Source organism: Archocentrus centrarchus, unplaced genomic scaffold (assembly GCF_007364275.1).
Source record: "Archocentrus centrarchus isolate MPI-CPG fArcCen1 unplaced genomic scaffold, fArcCen1 scaffold_36_ctg1, whole genome shotgun sequence".
Classification (NCBI taxonomy): domain Eukaryota; kingdom Metazoa; phylum Chordata; class Actinopteri; order Cichliformes; family Cichlidae; genus Archocentrus; species Archocentrus centrarchus.
The window spans coordinates 1847521-1866393 of NW_022060263.1; the positions used below are offsets into that span (position 1 = coordinate 1847521).

Genomic DNA, 18873 nt, shown 5'->3' on the forward strand with positions numbered 1-18873 from the left:
GAAAAAGACACATTCATGGCTCCATCAATTAAAACAAGACATCCAGGACCAGGTCCAGAAGCAGCAAAGCAGCCCCAGGCCATCACACTAAAAGTCCCCAAAAGTCTTGGGGATTGTAAAGATTTATTTATTTTTTTGAAAAATTTGACACAAGCCTTTTATTGTTGTTGAATTATGAACACTAGCTTTAACAGAGGCAAATGAGGCCTTCAGTTCAGTGTTGTTATGGGTTTTTTTGTGATGAACTCTTGGAGTAATTTTGAGATACTCCTGGGAAGGTTCACCACTGGATAATGGCTCTCTCCATGATTCACTGGAGTTCTAAAACCTTATAAATGGCTTGTAACCCTTTCCAGGCTGATAGTTGTCACTGACTTTGTTTCTCAGCTGTGGCTGACTTTCTTCAGATTGTGGTATGGTGTGCTGCTTTTTTGGGACCTTTCAGCCTGCTTCACTTTGTCAGACAGGTTCTATTGAACTCGATTTTCCAAAAAATTTGGTTAATCACAGTTAATAAATGATTTCGCAAGAGGGGCAATTACTTTTTCACATAAATGATAGAATGGATCTTGTTCTGACAAGAAGGAACTCAATTTTGTTGCTATGCAAAAAAAATCAAAAAATCAAATAAAAAGGGGACAAATGCTTTTTTACTACACTATACGTGTTTTTAGGTTCCAGTTTCATGTTCTAACTATTTCATTTTTACAGAGGTACACATTGTGCAGCACATGGAGGACAAAGTGTGTTCAGAGTCCCAGAACGTTACCTTCAATGTTGAGGTTTCTCATCCTGGAATTGACTCAGTCTGGACATTCAGGAACCAGCAAGTCAAATCTGGACCCAAATCCAAGATTGAGTGCAAAGGGAAGGCTCACTGTCTGACAATCATTGATGCCATGAAAGATGAGGAGGGACAGTACATGTTCCATGCTGGCGAAAAAACATCCAGTGCCAAGCTTACTGTCTCTGGTATGTTTAAACTCTAAGATATTATAGAATGTGTTTTATTTAGATGAAATAATTTATACAATCACTGATTTAAAAAAGATTGATTGGCAGACTGGGGAATTAGATGCCATCTTTAAGAAGGGGGACTAGAGAGTTTGCTACAATTGTAGGGAGATGACATTCCTCAGCCTTCCTGGGAAGCTCTATGCTCTACTGGAGAGGAGAGTCCATCTGTGGTTGAAACTTGGATTCAGGATGAAAAATGTGGGGTTTTTTTTTCCCTCGCTGTGGAACACTAGACCAGTTCTTTATCCTCTGAACGATATTTGAATGTATGTGGGGATTTGTCCAGCCTGTCTACATGTGACTTGGAGAAGGCATTTGACTGCATCCCTCTTGGGATCCTGTGAGAAGTGCTTCAGGAGTATGGGGTAATCTGGTCCATTGCTGAGCCATTCAGTCCCTGTACAAAAGTGAGAACTTGGTCTGCATTGTCGATAATAAGTCAGACTTGTTCCCAGTGGGTCTTGGACCTTGCCAGGGCTTCCTATTGACACCAGTTCTGTTCATTTCTTAGAATTTCTAGGTGGAGCCAAGTGGTGGAAGGCTTCCACTTTGTTGGCCTCAGGATCTCATCTCTGTTTTTTGTGGGTGATGTAGTTCTATTGGCTTCATCAGGTGGTGGCCTCCAGCTTGCAGTGGAGAGGTTTGCAGCTGAGTGTGAAGTGGCAGGATTGAGAATTAGCCACGTTAAGTAGGAGGCCATGCTTCTCAGAAGGAAAAGTGGTGTGTGGAGTGCCTACTCCAGGTCAGGGACAAGTTTCTGCCCCAAGTGGAGCAGTTTAAGTATTTTGGGATCTTGTTCACTAGTGAGGGGAGAAGGAGATTGATAGATAGGATCCTTAGTGATATGTTACCAGTCCGTTGAGGTGGACTGTCGATTTACTGGTCAAACTACGTCCTTACCTCACCTATGGTCTGGTCATGAGCTTTGGATAGTGACTGAACGACGAGATCACTAATACAAGCTACAGAAATGAGCTTTCTCTGTAGGGTGGCTGGCCTCTCCCTTAGAGATAGGATGAAGAGTGCAGTTATTTAGATGGGCACAGAGTAGAGCCACTACTACTCCACATTTGACCATTTGACTAGGATGCCTCCTGGGTAAATCCTGTGTGAGGTGTTCAACTGGGGCCTGTCCTGCTGGGAGTAGGCCCTGGGGAGACCCAGGAGATGTGGAAGAGATTATATCTCTTGGCTGGCCTGGCCTGGTCGATCTATGTTGATCTACCTGTGGTCACGACTTCTGGATAATGATTAAAAAAATTAGATCATGGATACAAACATTGGAAATGAGTGTTCTCTGAAGGGTGACTGGGCTCAAGTCTTAGTGATAGGGTGAGAAGTTCAGTCATTCTGGAGGGATTCAGAGCAGAGCCACTACTCATCCATATCAAAAGGAGCCAGTTAAGATGATTCGGCTGCTGCCCTCACAACCCAGCCCCAAATAAGCAGTAGAATGTGGATGGATGGATGGATGGATGGATGGATGGATGGATTGCTACAATTTTGCATATTCTTGACTTTTATACCTACCAAGGCCCATCCTTTACAAAAATGTGGATTATTTTAAAGCAGTTGTTTTGTACACTGTTCAAAAATTAGAAGAACACTTTGAAAAAACATCAAATCCCAATTGGAAAAAATCATGCTGTACATCTGTACTGATGTGGACCAGGTAATGTGTTAGGAATGAAAGGATGCCACATCATTTGATAGAAATTAAAATGATCATCCTTCAGAGGTCTGAATTAGAAGACACCCCAAAAATCAAAGTTAAAAAAAATGATGTGGCAGGCTTGTCCATTTTGATGAAATTTGCTGGTCATGCTGCAGGCAGGATAACATTCTCAATGGCTTCTCTGGTCCCTTTCACATCTGTCACATGTGCTTAAGGTGAAGCTGAATCTGTGAAAAGCACTGGGCACCAGTGGTGGACCTGCCAATTCTGGTATTCTATGGCAAATGCCAGTCGGGCTCCACAGTGCCTGGCAGTGAGCTCATAATACAGTACTGTGCAAAAATCTCTATTCATATTTTACAGAAAATAGGTGCATCCATTTATTGAAATGTACAAACTTAGATGGAAATGCAGTTTATAAGGTTAAAAGAGAACTTGAAAGTCAGCATTTGGTATGACCAAATGAAGGACATTCAAAGCTCTTCTTTGGCTCTTCTTTCAATAATGTTTCAATAATATGGAAGTCTGGATTCTGGGAAGGTCAGTCCATGACTGATAGTGTTCCTTTGTATGTTTTTCTATCCAGGCATGCTTTTACTGCATTGGCAGTGTGTTTGGGATTTTTCTACTCTTATAATTCCATCAATTTTGACAAGATTTCAAACATCACTGACTGAAATGTCAAACCATGACAAAGATTCCACTTTGTCTTACTGTAGATGCTCACTGTTGTGCCTCCCTCCTGACCTCCTCCATACACACTGATGACAATTTGAACAAAGATTTCCAATTTGTATCCATCACTCCATAAAACCCATTATTAAGTTTTTATACTTCAGCAGGTGCAAAGATTTAAGCATGAAAGCTACTAAAACATTTTTAAGCTGTACAAGTCAAAGTTTTTGTGAAGAAAGCACCGTCTCTTGGTGACACTCTGCAATTGAGTCAAAGGGGTGTGTTCTTAGTGAAAAGTAGATACACCCCCCAGAGAAGAAGTGGGGGACTGGTATTGTATCTGTACAGTCCTGTCCAACTCTCCAAGAGTAACTGCCTAGCTCTTGAATTTTTGCTCCATGCTCTGAGACTTTGCTGGAAGACACAACAAACTTTCTGACAGGTATCCGGTCTTTAAGTGATGAGGTAGAATTCCATTTCCGGGTCCAAACTCTCCTGTGTTCAATACTCAGCAATGCTGTGCCCCTCGTTGTTTTGACCGATCCGAATGTAATAGTGAACAGTCACTGGGCTGCCATCGCTGTCCATTTATGGGCATCTGGACCCAGAAGTGATGTCAGACTTAAACACCGGATTGATGTGCCCTCCTGGAGGAGACCTGTGCAACTTCCTTAGGGTCCAGGTATGACCTCATGCTACCAGCAGTGACCCTGACCCTAGCAAGTGCAAAACTAGTAAAAACAGTCAGAAAAGATGAGGAGGGAAAAAATGATTGACTGCCGCCACATTATCTTATTGGCTCATTATTGCCACTCCAGTGCACCTGTTAATTTCATTGACAAAGCAGTTAAAACTGATTAATAACCCCCTCTGCTACTTAACTGAGCAGATCAACATCCCAGAAATTTAACTGACTTGATGCTATACTCTGATTAAAAAGTGTTCCTTTAATTTTATTGAGCAGTGTATTGTTACAGAAGAGTTTTTTGGTATTTCCTGTTTCCATGATGTATGGCACATGGTCATATGTGGAAAAGAACTGTTACCTTCTGCTGCCACTAGGTGGAGCCATCACACGGCCCCTGCAGGACGTGACAGTGGCAGAGTCTCAGACTGCTACGTTTGAGTGTGAAGTTGCCAATGCCAGTGCTGAGGGCCAGTGGCTTAAGGAGGGCCAACCCATGGACTTCAATGAGAATGTGGTGAGTGAGGTGAATGGAGCCATCAGGCGCCTCGTCATCATCATTACCAGGCCACAGGATGTCGGAGAATATACCTACCAGGTGGCCAACTCCAAAACTACAGCTAATCTCAGGGTGGAGGGTAAGTACCAGCCTTCTATTTGAAATTACATAACTCACTTACTACCAGAATATTTAGTTTTCACATAACCAAGATAAATAAAACAGGACATTTCTTGGGAATTTACTGAGGTAAATGAAATTAGACAATCACAATAAAAGTAATGATTGAAAGATAAAATTAATTATAAAACTAATACAACAATGACAGACCACAAAAGATGTTTAAAATAAATGTGTGCTAGCAATAATAAAAGCTTTTAAAGAAGTATGAACTTTTATGATAGTTGCTGCTCAGACAGTTTTGCCATCAGAATATTTTTTATAGCTGTAGCTCTAATAACTTTTAGATTTGTAGCAAAAATGCTGCAAAGTTATCTCTGTGGGTGCAAATGAATATTAACAGAGTTTTGTATTTACATGCAGCGGTGAAGATCAAGAAGACTCTGCGGAACCAGACTGTGACGGAGACCCAGGAAGCAGTGTTCACGTTGGAGCTCACCCACCCGGATGTGAAAGGATCCCAGTGGATTAAGAACGGTGTTGAACTGCAAAACAGCGAAAAGTATGAGATCATCTCCAGTGGCTTGGTCCAAACACTGAAGATCAAGGAGTGCAACATCCAGGATGAGTCGGTTTATTCCTTCAAGCTGGGAAAACTGTCTGCCAATGCCAGACTCAATGTAGAGAGTGAGTATCAGACCCGTATGGCTAAATTCTGCCGCAAAACCAATAATTGTGTAATATGTTGTCATCTCTACTGACTACTTTAATATTTGATTACTTTATCTGACACTTTTTTTTTTGCAGCAATCAAAATTGTGAAGAAGATAAAGGATGTGACCTCTCTGCTGGATGGCACAGCCTCCTTTGAAATGAGCCTCTCACATGATAACATCCCTGTTAGGTGGATGTTTAAAGGGATGGAGCTGAAATCCAGTGAGAAGTGCAAGATTCTGTCTGAGAGAAAAGCACACAAACTCGTCCTGCAGAACGTGGACAGCAGCAACGCAGGAGAGTACACGGCTGTGGTCGGACACCTGCAGTGCAGCGCCGTGCTCACTGTGGAGGGTATGGAACACTGTACATTCATCCAAATGTAAAGTCTTGCATTTTTGTTAGTGCTTTGTAGAACATAGTTTTTACAGTTCAAAAGAGCATGGTATGGTATAAGACCAGAGGATTTGGAAAATAGTGAGTTATGTCATTTCAAATTGTTTTATACTTTTTTCTGTTTGTTTTATCTAAAATTTTTGCTGTAATCTAAGTTTATTTTAAATGGAATTACAATTTGAAGTCTGTTAAGTTTTTTGATATGTTGTACCCTTAAATATAATATATATTTTTTAAATTTGTAAATGGACTAGTTCTTATATAGCGCTTTTCTACTCAGTCAGAGCGTTTTTTACATTTACCCATGCACACCCATTCATACAAGCACTTCCATGTTAACTAAGCTAAGTGCTTTTTAATTATATAACATCCACACACATTCACACTCCGACGGAACGGTCGGAGAGCAACTTGGGGTTAAGTATCTTGCCCAAGGATACATTGGCATGTAGCCTGGAGTAGCCAGGAATCGAACCCCTGACCTTCCGATCAGTAGGTGACCTGCTCTACCTACTGAGCTACAGCCACCCCATTTGTAGTAGCTTATCTAAAAATTTCCAAGAGATTATTTTCCAGTGTTCAGTTTGCTTATGTAAGAAAGTAAATGAAGTTGACGGTAATCAAAAGATCAGAAGAATGTTTCATTTTGTTTGTCATTTGTGGGTCTTATATTAACAAATTTGTAGTTTGTGATATAATCTGTGCATTTTTTATTACTCTCTATTACAATTTCTCTTCAATTTCTTGTGACTTGATTTACCACCTGTAGCTCTGCGGGTAACTAAACCCATGAAAAGTGTGGAGGTCCCAGAAACTCAGGTGGCCACATTTGAGTGTGAAGTTTCCCATTTCAATGTGCCATCCACCTGGCTGAAGAACGGTGTGGAGATCGAGATGAGTGAGAAATTCAGGATTGTGGTTCAGGGAAAACTCCATCAGCTGAAGATCATGAACACCAGCAGGGACGACTCTGCAGAGTACACCTTCATCTGTGGGAACGACCGAGTGTCTGCAACTCTTACCGTCAACCGTAAGAATTATGGCATCCAGTCACATCGCATGAAAATATTGCATCTGAGTGCAACTGGAAAATCAAAACTTTGAACCAGATTTTAGGCTGACATGTAAAGATACTAATGTCCACATGATGCCCTCTGTGGTAATAAAAATAGAATGGGGTTTAGAAAACACATTTCTAAATTATAAAACATCTAATTTTACCCTCCAGCTGTCCTGATCACCTCCATGCTAAAAGACCTAAATGCTCAAGAGAGAGACACTATCACCTTTGAGGTCACCGTCAACTGTGAGGGCATCACCTACAAATGGCTGAAGAACGGTGTGGAGGTCAAATCATCGGACAGATGTCAGGTCCGCAGTCGGCAGCTCACACACTCACTCACCATCCGAAACGTCCACTTTGGAGATGGAGGAGAGTACAAGTTTGTGGCCGGCTCTGCTGCCACCTCTGCTAATCTCGTCGTTGAAGGTAACCTGGTGCTGAGCATGTTTACTGTGCACAGGCTTCTTACGCAGGTCAAGGAGACCTACAAATCAGTATCGAAATGTGCAGGAGAAAGGCTGTAAGAGTTGTGAAAAATGCTACAAAATATTTCAGAAAATGTTATTGTTTTCAGCTCGTGTGATCGAATTCACCAAGAAGATCAAGGACATAAAGATCACAGAGAAAAAGAAGGCAGTTTTTGAGTGTGAGGTTTCTGAACCAAACATCCAGGTGATGTGGATGAAGGACGGTCAGGAGCTGGACATGTCTGAGGAAAGGTTAATGCTTGAGCATGCTCAATCTGAAAATAACTTGTTCTACACTTAGAGAACGAAATCTTGTAAAAGTTAAATGTGAGCTGGAGATCTTCTGCATTGTGTCCAAAGGTACATCGTGACAGCAGAGAAGTATGTTCACCGCCTTATGATCCAGACGGTTCGAATGTCTGATGCTGGAGAATATTCAGTGGTGGCTGGATCAAGCGTCTCCAAGGCCCAGCTTACTGTGGAGGGTCGCGACATCCGGATCTCTGAACCTGCTGAACGGGAAATAGTGGTGAGGTGGCTTTAAAGTTTCCAAAAAAATATAAAGATTGTATCTGTCAGGAAATCATTCTTTGAAGATTGTGAAGAGGATTAGCTGTTAAATAAAAATGTTTTGATTTAAAACTCTGGTTGATATGATAGTAAGAAAGGATTTTAATATCAACTGCTCATTGATTTTATTTGTTTATTCTTATTTAAATAGCCTCATGAAGTTAACTTCTGAAACGCAGACTGCCCTGTTAGTTTCAGCTTCAGAAACATTCCTTTCACATAGTCAGGGATCGGGCAGGAAACCAAAATAAATAGGTCTGCTGGAGAAACTAGTTGGTCTCAGTTGGCTACGGTTATGATTTTGCTTGGAAAGAAATGGGTCATCCTGAGATGTATTTATTTTATTTATTCAATTTAGGACTTTTTGTTTTGTTGTTACTCAGAAATACCCCTGGAAGTCTCATAATGATATACTTGCAGCAGGGATCAAATAATTATTTCCCCCTGCATGTCTGTGCAGGTTCTGAGTCATCCAGGTCATCGTATCTCTGGAGCCTGAAAAAACTGCGAGGGGACTCCTTTTTGTTTCTTGAAGATGTTTCACCTCTCGTCCGAAAGGCTTCTTCAGTTATCCTACCATTTAGGGTCACGACATCCAGATCTCTGAACCTGCTGAAGGAGCCTTTTAGAGGTCACGTCTTCAAGAAACAAAAAAAGGAGTCCTGTCCAGATATGATCTCAACTTATGTGTATAAAGCATGCCTGTCCACACAATCAGTTTATTCCATTCCAAACACTTCACCATCACGGTTAAGACCAAAGAGCTGTCAGCTCATTAGGTCAGCTGCAGGGTCATGAGCTGGTGCCTCCAGGCAGGGGGGCAAGGGAACAGAGCATTTCCTCACCACCCCCTGCAGCTACCTTTACTGGGACACTCTTTTACCCACAACCATTGCCAGTAGCTTGCTCTCTCTGCCTCCTCCCCCAGCTCCTTTAAGACTTTCCACAGGCTTGCCCCTGCTAACCTGGACTGCTGGCCTTCCCTCAAATCCATGACACCCAACCACCACAGAGTAAACTCTGGCTTTCCAGCCAGCCTCTTGGCATTTTGCTGCTAGCTCAACATCCTTGAGTAGATGGTAGGAGCTTTAATTAGGACCTGAAAAGAAGGAAGTGAAACAGGCCCACTACCCATAATGACAACGTCAGGGTTGTTCCCACCTCCCCCTAGCTCTGGGCATGAGGGGCACCTGTCAATACCCTTTTAAAAAGGTCTAGGTCATTTCCTACCTGATCAATCTTGGTAAGTGTGCCAACTTACAGATTCAGCAGGGGATCAAGTGGTTATTTGATCCACTGTATTTTTCTATGCATTCAGTAAAAGGAATGACTTTTACTCAAAAGGAGAATGGGGATGAGTGGGATAGGTTAATCATCATTTCTGTTTTATGGACTGCGCCTGGTTTTCTTATTAAACTTATTTGTTTGCCCATAAAAATGAATATGTGTTAATGTTTACATTTGAACTTATCTGGTTGACAGTCCCCCACAACTCATTTCACTGCACTCACCTTTTACAAAAGGTGCAATGGAAATGAAGATTGAAGGGTCGTATTCTGATGCTTGATGATTGTATTTGATGAGGTTTTCAGCAGAAATAGAAATGTAAATATCACACTCTCCTATTGTAGGTTCTGGAGAAACACCGTGCAACATTGGAGTTCGAAGTGAATGAAGAAGATGTCGAGGGTCGCTGGCTGAGGAACGGGGTGGAGATCCAGTTTTCAGTGGAGGACAGGTTTAACTATGTGACCATCAGGAAGCTGCATCGACTCACCATCTCAGAGACCTACAGGAGTGATGCTGGCGAGTACACTTTCATCGCTGGAAAAAACAGGAGTACCATGCAACTTCGAGTCAACAGTAAGTCCAGTAGGACATTTATTACACAGACGTTCTGATGAAATGGTGTGATGCAGTGTGACTGAATACTTGAAAACAGGTTGTGGAAGAATCTCGTTTGCTTCTGCAGAAGCTTTAGAATTCTCTAAGGAAACATGTTGATGTCAGAGTTTTTCATTCTCATTTAGGAGACACATTGGTGGTCAGAAGTTTACATACACTCATCATACACATGAATGTCTTTGTAATTAGGGGTTTTTAATGATTTATATATATATATATATATATATATATATATATATATATATATATATATATATATATATATATATCCATCCATCCATTCTCTTCCGCTTATCTGGGGCCAGGTCGCAGGGGCAGGAGCCTAAGCAGAGAAGCCCAGGCTTCCCTCTCCCCAGCCACCTCCTCCAGCTCATCCGGAGGGACCCCAAGGCATTCCCAGGCCAGCCGAGAGATATAATCTCTCCAGGGTGTCCTGGGTCTACCACAGGGCCTCCTCCTGGTGGAACATGCCTGGAACACCTCACCCAAGAGGCGGCCAGGAGGCATCCTAATCAGATGCCCGAGCCACCTCAACTGGCTCCTTTCGATGTGGAGGAGCAGCGGCTCTACCCTGAGCCCCTCCCAGATGGCCGCACTCTTCAACTTATCTCTAAGGGAGAGGCCAGCCACCCTTCAAAGGAAACTAATTTCTGCCGCTTGTATTCGAGATCTTGTATTCGAGGTCACTACTCAAAGCTCGTGACCATAGGTGAGGGTAGGAACGTAGATTGACCTCCGCTTTGACACTAAGTTCCCTCTTCACCACGACAGACCGGTGCAGTGTCTGCATCACTGCAGAAGCAGCCCCGATCCATCTGTCGATCTCCCGCACCCTTCTCCCGTCACTCATGAACGAGACCCCGAGATACTTGAACTCCTCCACTTGGGGCAAGAACTCGTCCCTGAACTGGAGTGAGCACTCCACCCTTTTCCGGCCGAGAACCATGGCCTCAGACTTCTCATGCCGGCCGCTTCACACTCGGCTGCGAACCGTTCCACTGTGAGCTGGAGGCCACCCCCTGAAGAAGCCAACAGGCCCACATCATCTGCAAAGGGCAGAGATGAGACTCTGAGGCCACCAAGGAAGAAGCCTTCCACCACCTGGCTACACCTAGATCAGGAGTGTATATATATATATATATATATATATATATATATATATATACACATATATAAAAATCAAAAATAAATTCAAACTTTTTACACCCAGTTCTTGTTTTTTTTTTGTTTGTTTCGTTTTTTTTAAGTAATTAAAGGTGTATGCTGTACAATCATTCCACCCTGGAATAAAGAACAGATCAAAGATTACCAAATTACCATGATGTTCATGCCCATTATAAGTGTATGCAAATGTCTGACCACAACTGTGGCTAAATCTCTAATGACCTATGTGATGACATCCCCTTGAAAAATGCTAAAATACGTAATTTGAGGTACCAAATTATATAGTTATTGATCTTGCATTTTCTTGATCTTTCTTAATCTCGATCTTGTATCTTTTAGTTAAATTGTCATATTCTGCCTCATTCAGTCCCTGAGCCTCCTCAGATCCTCCGCCACATGGAGCCCCAGTCGGTGGAGGCTGGAAAACCTGCTCGCTTCTCAGTGCAGGTGAGCGGCGTTCCCCAGCCGCAGGTTTTCTGGTACAAAAACTCCCAGGCTCTCTCCCCCGGCTTCAAGTGCAAGCTCCTGCATGACGGCAATGAACACACACTACTACTAATCGAGGTCTTTCCCGAAGACGCTGCTGTCTATGACTTTGAGGCCAAGAACGAGCACGGCACTGCCACAAGCAGTGCAACACTCAATGTTGAAGGTAAGACAGGATGGAACTCCTGCATTATAAACACAGTACAGACATATTTAGGACACAGACTGATTCAGGTCCTTCTGTTGCAGTGTCAGAGGTGGTTTCTCCAGACTCCAGTGCTACTGTTGCTCCACCTGTTGTCATCTCACCCATTACCAGCACTTCAGCTCACGAGGGAGAACCCGCTTGCTTCCAGTGCAGAGTCCGTGGAGATGGTAAAAAAATTTAAAAAATTCATGGAGTGATCTGTAATTAATACTTTTATAACGTCACTTTGTTTCAGTATAAACGTCTTTCTGGTCATGAGGCTGCAGGGAATTTTCAGCTAAAGCTCCATTCAAATGTGCAGCCATTTTCTGTGAATGGAATTTCAAATGGAATGGACCTAAGGCCATAGTTTTGACCAGGTGAAAACTAGTAATACCATGTCAGTAGTATTACTACTAGTATTTGACTACTGTAAGTTACTGAAAGGGGAAAAAGCAAAAACTCCAGAATTCACCTTGATCAATAACACTTTAGGTTATATTAAAAGCATTTTAATAAGGATAGATCATTTGGAAGACTTGAACGTGATTTATTGAGATACAGAACTGATTAATAAGTTATTTGATGATCACACTCCAGTGAACCATTATAGCAGAATGGAGTCCCAGCAGTGATAAAGAATTAGGACAAGACCTCCTGGAGTCTAGACACTGGTGGATGCAGAGATGAAGCAGGTGGAGACTTGGATGAGGATCTCTGCCTGGCCAGGTGGAACTGGAGAAGAGATGGGTCATATGAGTGAGAGCTTGAAAGGCAGAATGACAGAAGAACACTGGATCTTAAAGCACACAGAACAGAGGCTGATTAGCTCGCAGAAGGTGTGCAGGAAAATGACTGGACTACAGTAATGTCAGCATTAGTGTGGGAAGGTGGAAGTGATGTAAAGAATGGACTAGCAGCCTAAACACTCAGGAAAGGAAGCAGATGAGTGACCTACGCATAGGTTTTGGTATTAGTAGGATGTCCTTTGGTCTTTTGCTGATGACAGTGAACATTAATGAAACTGGATTATGGCACATAAATAATTAACTACCTTTTGTCTTGTTTAGTCTTGCTGTTGATGAACATTGCAAATTTACTGCAGTACGTCATCACAAGTCTTCCTTTTTCCTTTGTCCTCCATCCAGATGTGAAGATCAGCTGGTTCCACAAGGAACAGGAAATAAAACAGTCAGAATTCTTCAGGATCTCTCAGTTTGATGACAGCTGTCAGCTGGAGATCTCCAGGGTTTATCCAGAGGATGAGGGCGAGTACACCTGCATGGCCTCAAACAGTGGAGGGACGGTATCCTGCTCTGCTACTCTTACACTGGATGGTGAGTTTATTGCCACAAAGAGACTGCTTCTAAGCCTGAAAAGTGTCAATAACAGAAGCTAATAGCAGTATCAGTTTCTAGTATTAACTGTGTAAAATGACTCCCATTGTGATGTGTTTTATAGTTGCAGGTGTTGGTATAGGTATGTATTGATAGGTGACCAAATAAAGGAAAAAAGCAGAATAAATTCTTCCAATTAGAGAGCAGTTTAGTGAAAAAGGGAAATGGTGTGGATCAGGGACCTTGGCAACAAAACACAAACAAGAAATATCATTGTGTTGACCTTCATTTGGTGCCTATTTTGTTGTTCTGGACCTGCAGTCAAAGTTCTTTATCCTTGTTTCCTTTATTGGAATGTGACCCTGTGAGTTCCCAATGAGCTTTGGTTTAACTTCAGTGTGTACTGCAGTTCCAAGATGGAGAAGCACAGCCATGATAGTGACCATTTGTTCTGCTCCAAATATTTTTGGTTTTGAGCCTCTTCATAGTTTATATGTTTTCAGTCAGGCTATGAAAGAATGGAAGAAATTCCCTTCCTTTGGCTCTCATGATGCCATTTGATGATAGACCCAGAATGCCACATTACCACATTACCATTACTCCTGAATGCAGTCATTATTTACATGACTAGAGGCAAATTGTCATCAAACATAATTTTAAGGACTTTAACAAATGTCTGATGTGTCATGTTTACAATGAGAGAAGTTTGTTATCAGCAAAATTAATATTCAGATTTAAGTATTTCCCACCAGCTCCAGACAAATCACTGAAAAGGTGCTGACTGGGATGTAAATAGAACAAAGTACATTAAGCCAATGAACATGCTTCATTTCAGGGCAAATGCAAACCCTGGACAGATCTTCTCAGCCTGATTGGCATGTCCCCACCAACATCACTCATCTAAAGAAACCTTCTATTTGCCAAAAGCCAGTTTTCATCCAACCAATCACAAGCTGTACCGTGCCACATGGGGAGGTGGCCCGTTTTTATGCATGTGTATTTGGCACGCCAAAGCCAGAGATAAGCTGGTTCCACAACCAACAGCCGGTTCAGCCTACCAAGAATGTTGTGTATCATTTTGATGAGGTGACAAACACTGCCACTCTCATCATAGTGGATGCTTTCTGTGAGCATGCAGGCCAGTACACCTGCAGGGCTGCCAGTAATGCTGGAGAGGCCATATGCTCGGCCACACTCACCATAACCGAAGAAGAAGGTAACCCATGGATGCTATGGTTGCAGCCAGATTCTTGGTTTCTTCCCACAAGACACTTGAGAGGATGTCCCAAACTGATGTGCAATATCACTGTCAGGATTTAGTTACCTTTTAAACTCTTCTTCAACTAGAAATGTCTCATGGAAAAGCCTTAAGACAGGAAGCCACAGAAATTAGTAACTCACTAATAACTCAAGATACAGAACATGAAGATCCTTCCAGCCAGCTACAGAGAGACTTGAGTTTTTTTTTTTTATTGCGCTTGATGAGTGCATTGCAGCTGTAGCAGCTGAAGGACTGAAACAAAACGAAACAAAAAAAAAAAACAAAAAACAGGATGTTTGTACTGTTAAAAACAAACAAAAAAAATCCAGAAAATAAAACCTGCAATAAAAAGTGAAAGGGTGTTTTTTCAAGTAAAAAAACTAAATTCTGAATAATTAAATTAAATTATAGATTTCCTAAAAGCTGACAGTGTAGATATTTGGAGAACATGTATATACAAAGCCTGAGCTTTATAGATACTTTAGTGCAGAAATGTAGAATGCTAATGTTGATTCATTTATGTAATTGTTATTTATATATTGAGACAGACAAACCAAAAACATGATCGGGACATCCCTCAGCCTTCCTCCACATCTGACTAACATCACAGTACCACAGTCACAAATTGTACTAATGCACCGGTTTGTTTGAATCCTGGGATTCTCACCTTTCCTCCACACTCCACCTTTGTCATTATTCCCCACAGGAACATCCTTTCCACCCTCATCCTCCTCTCTTCTCCCACACCAGAAAACTTAGAAATGCATGAAACTTACATTTAATCTCTGTTAACTACATCGTCCAAGAAACTTTTGGTGACCAGGGAAACACTGACTCTGTAAAAACCAAGTGATGTATCTCTCTAGGGGAAGCACCTTCTGGTGTCACCAAACACCGAAGCTCCTCTACCTCCACATCTGTGTAAGACAGACCAATAACTTCAAAGATATGGGGACCACTAACCCTCTTTACAATAGCCCCTGGTCCCACACCAGGCATTCTCAATGTATTTCTTCCACGTGCCCATGCAAGTAGGCCAGTGCAGTGAGATACCTCACATGTTTTTCAGAGAACTGTGGTTAACCTGGTAATCGGTAACGTTTTCTTTCAAACCTCACTTGTTATCTCACTGTGTGAGATATAGTCCACTCCCAGATTGCATCCCCCGAAGCTGATAACACCTCAGCCCAGGCAGGTCAACATGTCACACCCTCCTCCAATGTAAGCATAGAGCTAAGGGCCCACACTGAGGACTGAATGTGTCAGTCAACCCTAACAAATCTGTGTAGGGATGCCCAACTAGCAGCCACACAGATGTCCCCCACAGAAACAACTTTTAAAATGACCCATGAAGTAGCCATTCTTTAGAGGGAACGTGTACACGGGTGCACAGGAGGCTGCAGTTCCTGGCACTCACATGCCATCACCCAGTAGCCTCCATCACCTAGTGTGACAGCTACTTAAGGGACATGGGCTCCCCTCTGTGAAAGGGTTTTGCTAAACCCTATTGTCCTGTCTAAATAAAAACATAATGCTTACACAGGAAAAGTGAATTAAGCCACCTCTTGATCTAATCAGCAAATAGTGGGCTGTGAAACGCTAATAGCTCCAGTGTGGGGCAGCTATCGGTAGACTCCCTAATCTTGGGCACAAAAGTTAGGGTGCAGAACCACCTCACTAGTTGGGGGGAAACTGCAGACAGGAAGTGTGGATAGATAAGGTATGTAACTCACTGAGCCTTATTGCTGGTGCTAAAGCAAGCAATAGCAACACTTTAGAGCAAATGTGCTTTAAGTCAACACACTCTAAATGCTCCAAAGGCAGCCCTGCGAGTGTCTTTAAACCCGTGGGTAAATCCCAGAAGGGAACAACAAGCTTTAAGTAGGCCTCAGCCTAAGGTCCCTCTTCCATAAACCCACTTATCAGAAAATGCGGACCAGCTGTTGAGTTACCAAATCAACATGACAGGCTGAATACACTTTAATAGTGGAAAATGCTTTTCCCTTGTCAAGCAAATCCTAAAGGAAGCATCTGGAACAGAGCACTGATGAGGAATTAAGTTTCTAGCTGCACACTATCTCTGAAGTACACAGTATTTCCCATCATAAAGTGAATGTGTGGACTGTGCTCTTGCACTTTGAATCATCTCAATCACCCTCAGGAGTCCCAGCTCATTTAAATTCAGCCATTCACATGCCAGGTTTAGCCAACCAATCACTCTGGATGCATACCCATGTGCCTGTGACCCCAAGTCTCTATGCAAAGGCAGAGGCCATAGCTCATGGAGCTGATATCCCTCACTCTGTTCTGTACCAATGGTGTGAGGATGGGGGGTGCTGGAGGGGGTATAGCAACATGTTTGGTCATGAGTGAGCTAGTGCATTCTCACCTAATGGCTCACACTCGTTTATTAGAGAAAAGAACAGAGGACATTACACATTTTCATGCAATGTGACCAGATCTATGGGCGCCTGACCAAATCTGTCCCACATCTGGTGAACTACTCTGGGATTGAGTTTCTACTCCCTGTAGAGTAGATTCCTTCTGGAGAGCAAATGTTTAATACACCAGGAACATGTGTCACGCGTAGTGACACATGTTCTTGTTGCTCCAGATAATAATAATACCATCTGTCTCTTGCAAAACAGAGAAATGGGGAAATATCTCCATGCAACATATCAACAAAAAAGCCTGAAAAGAAACAGTTTATTTCAAGGTCTACATTCTGAATGGGAGACAGGGCACTCTTGGTCCAACTGATGCTGAAACCCAAGCCAGACAGGCTACATAACAACGCCTGGGTGTTTTTCTCCTCTTCCTCTCTGCGGGAAGCGCATATTAGAAAATCATCCAAATATGAGAACACTCTGAGCCCTGCTTCCTGCAAGGGGTTCAGGACTGTTTTGACGCACCTGGTAAAACTCAACGTCCCTGACCTTGCTGCTGCCAGTGGCTGAGAGGATCCTGTGCTAAAGGGATAATCCCAGTCCAGGACCACTGAGCTTGATGAAGAATAAAGTGAGAATGCCTGGTATGGAGCCAGGGGCTACTATAAAGGGGATCAGGGGACACTGTGTCTTTAAACTTACTGAACTCAGACAGACATGGTGGTAGTGGAATGTCCATAATTGGTCATGGCAGAAGGTGCTCCCCATAGTGAGATACTGAGAGAGGTTTGAAAGAGAACTAAACCACTTTGTCAGATTCATTTGGCATTTGTGTACTTTTCTTTCACGTTGTTCCTACAGATGTGTTTTGCTTTGCCACAAAATCTATTTACCTTATTTGTGTATTTGTAAAAAAAAAACAAAAAAAAACAAAAGCCCGTCAGCTGAGGAAATTGAGGTTATCATTTTTTTAAAATCATTTAGAAGTAAAATTGTGAAGACACAAACCTGTCAGAAGTTAGTGATGTAAAGGAATAGTTTATTTACCAATAAGCTAATAACCAACTTTCAGACTGATGGATTCCAAGCAATTGAAGAGTGTCACAATGCAGCTAACTATAATACTGAGGCCACGTTGGAACATAAACAGCACAAACTCTTTGTAACCTCAGATATTGTGTTTTTTTTTATTCCAAAACTTATATAAAACTCAATGTGAAGGTCAAAATCCATTTAAGCTGAAACTGATTCAGTAATTTCTTTTTATTAAGAGGATATATTAAAATTAAGAATGAGCCTTTAAACTTCTATTTGTTTAAGAAGAGTGTTTTCATTTTTACTTTTGCACATTGTTCTCCAGAGTCTTGGCAACGGGACGGAGAACATAATCACTCTGACATGTCCGAAAAAAGCTTTTTTTTTGTTTTTTTTTTCCTAAAAAGAGGTAAGAAGTTTACATACGCTCATCATGGGCATGAATGTCATGGCAATTTAGGACTTTTCTTTGAACTCTTCTTCTTCCTGGGTGGAAGGATTTTACAGCATACATCTTTAATTACTTTGAGAAAAAAGAACTGGAAGCACAAGTTTGTACTTGTTTCTTATTTTGTCTAATCCACACATGGTCAAAAGTGTACATACACACCTCTAATATTTGATTTAATGTCCTTTAGGAAGTTGCACCTCGATTAGATGCTTGTGGTAGCCATCAGCAAGCTTCTGGCATTATTCTGTAAAGATATTTGACTGAGCTTCTTGGCAGAATTTGTAGAGTTAAAAAAAAAAAGAAAACTGATTGGTTTCATTATTTCTAGGGCTGGGACTTTAACGCGTTAATTTCGATTAATTAATTACGGGGAAATTAACGCGTTAAAAATTTTAACGCATTTTAACGCACTTTGCACCGTGGAACGTTTCTCAGTGCACGAGTTCCCGGCATACAGATTATATCGACGCACAATGTCCAAATTAGGGGCCGAATCCTGCGAAGGACCCGGCCCACGTCTTTCGTAGCCCACGAACACCACAAAGGCCGGAAGTGAGCGGCTAGCCTTCATATCAGCTGCCGTCACCTCTGCGTAGCTCATGTCGCCTAGCAACCGTGAGTGCGAAGCACAGCTGTGTAAAAGCAGCTGTTAAACGGAGAACGAACTTTTTCTCCTTTTTGTGGTTTAATTTTAATTCTTTTATTCAAAATAAGCTATTAAAACAAGCATAACACATTTCAACATCAAGGAATACAGCTGAGCGAATGATTAATTTCCA

The 18873-nt window shown here is 42.0% G+C and overlaps 1 protein-coding gene across 1 annotated transcript in view; it reads left to right on the forward strand.

Moving 5' to 3' along the window:
• Positions 1 to 18873, forward strand: part of ttn.2 (titin, tandem duplicate 2) — a 266459-nt gene that overhangs the window by 18642 nt on the left and 228944 nt on the right. Inside the window, exons 24-35 of the mRNA XM_030724391.1 lie at positions 712 to 972; positions 4430 to 4690; positions 5095 to 5358; positions 5479 to 5739; positions 6551 to 6811; positions 7010 to 7270; positions 7419 to 7563; positions 7672 to 7840; positions 9513 to 9744; positions 11318 to 11602; positions 11686 to 11811; positions 12772 to 12960. Of these exons, the coding sequence (XP_030580251.1) occupies positions 712 to 972; positions 4430 to 4690; positions 5095 to 5358; positions 5479 to 5739; positions 6551 to 6811; positions 7010 to 7270; positions 7419 to 7563; positions 7672 to 7840; positions 9513 to 9744; positions 11318 to 11602; positions 11686 to 11811; positions 12772 to 12960 (2715 nt within the window). The remainder of the gene's footprint in view (positions 1 to 711; positions 973 to 4429; positions 4691 to 5094; positions 5359 to 5478; positions 5740 to 6550; positions 6812 to 7009; positions 7271 to 7418; positions 7564 to 7671; positions 7841 to 9512; positions 9745 to 11317; positions 11603 to 11685; positions 11812 to 12771; positions 12961 to 18873) is intronic.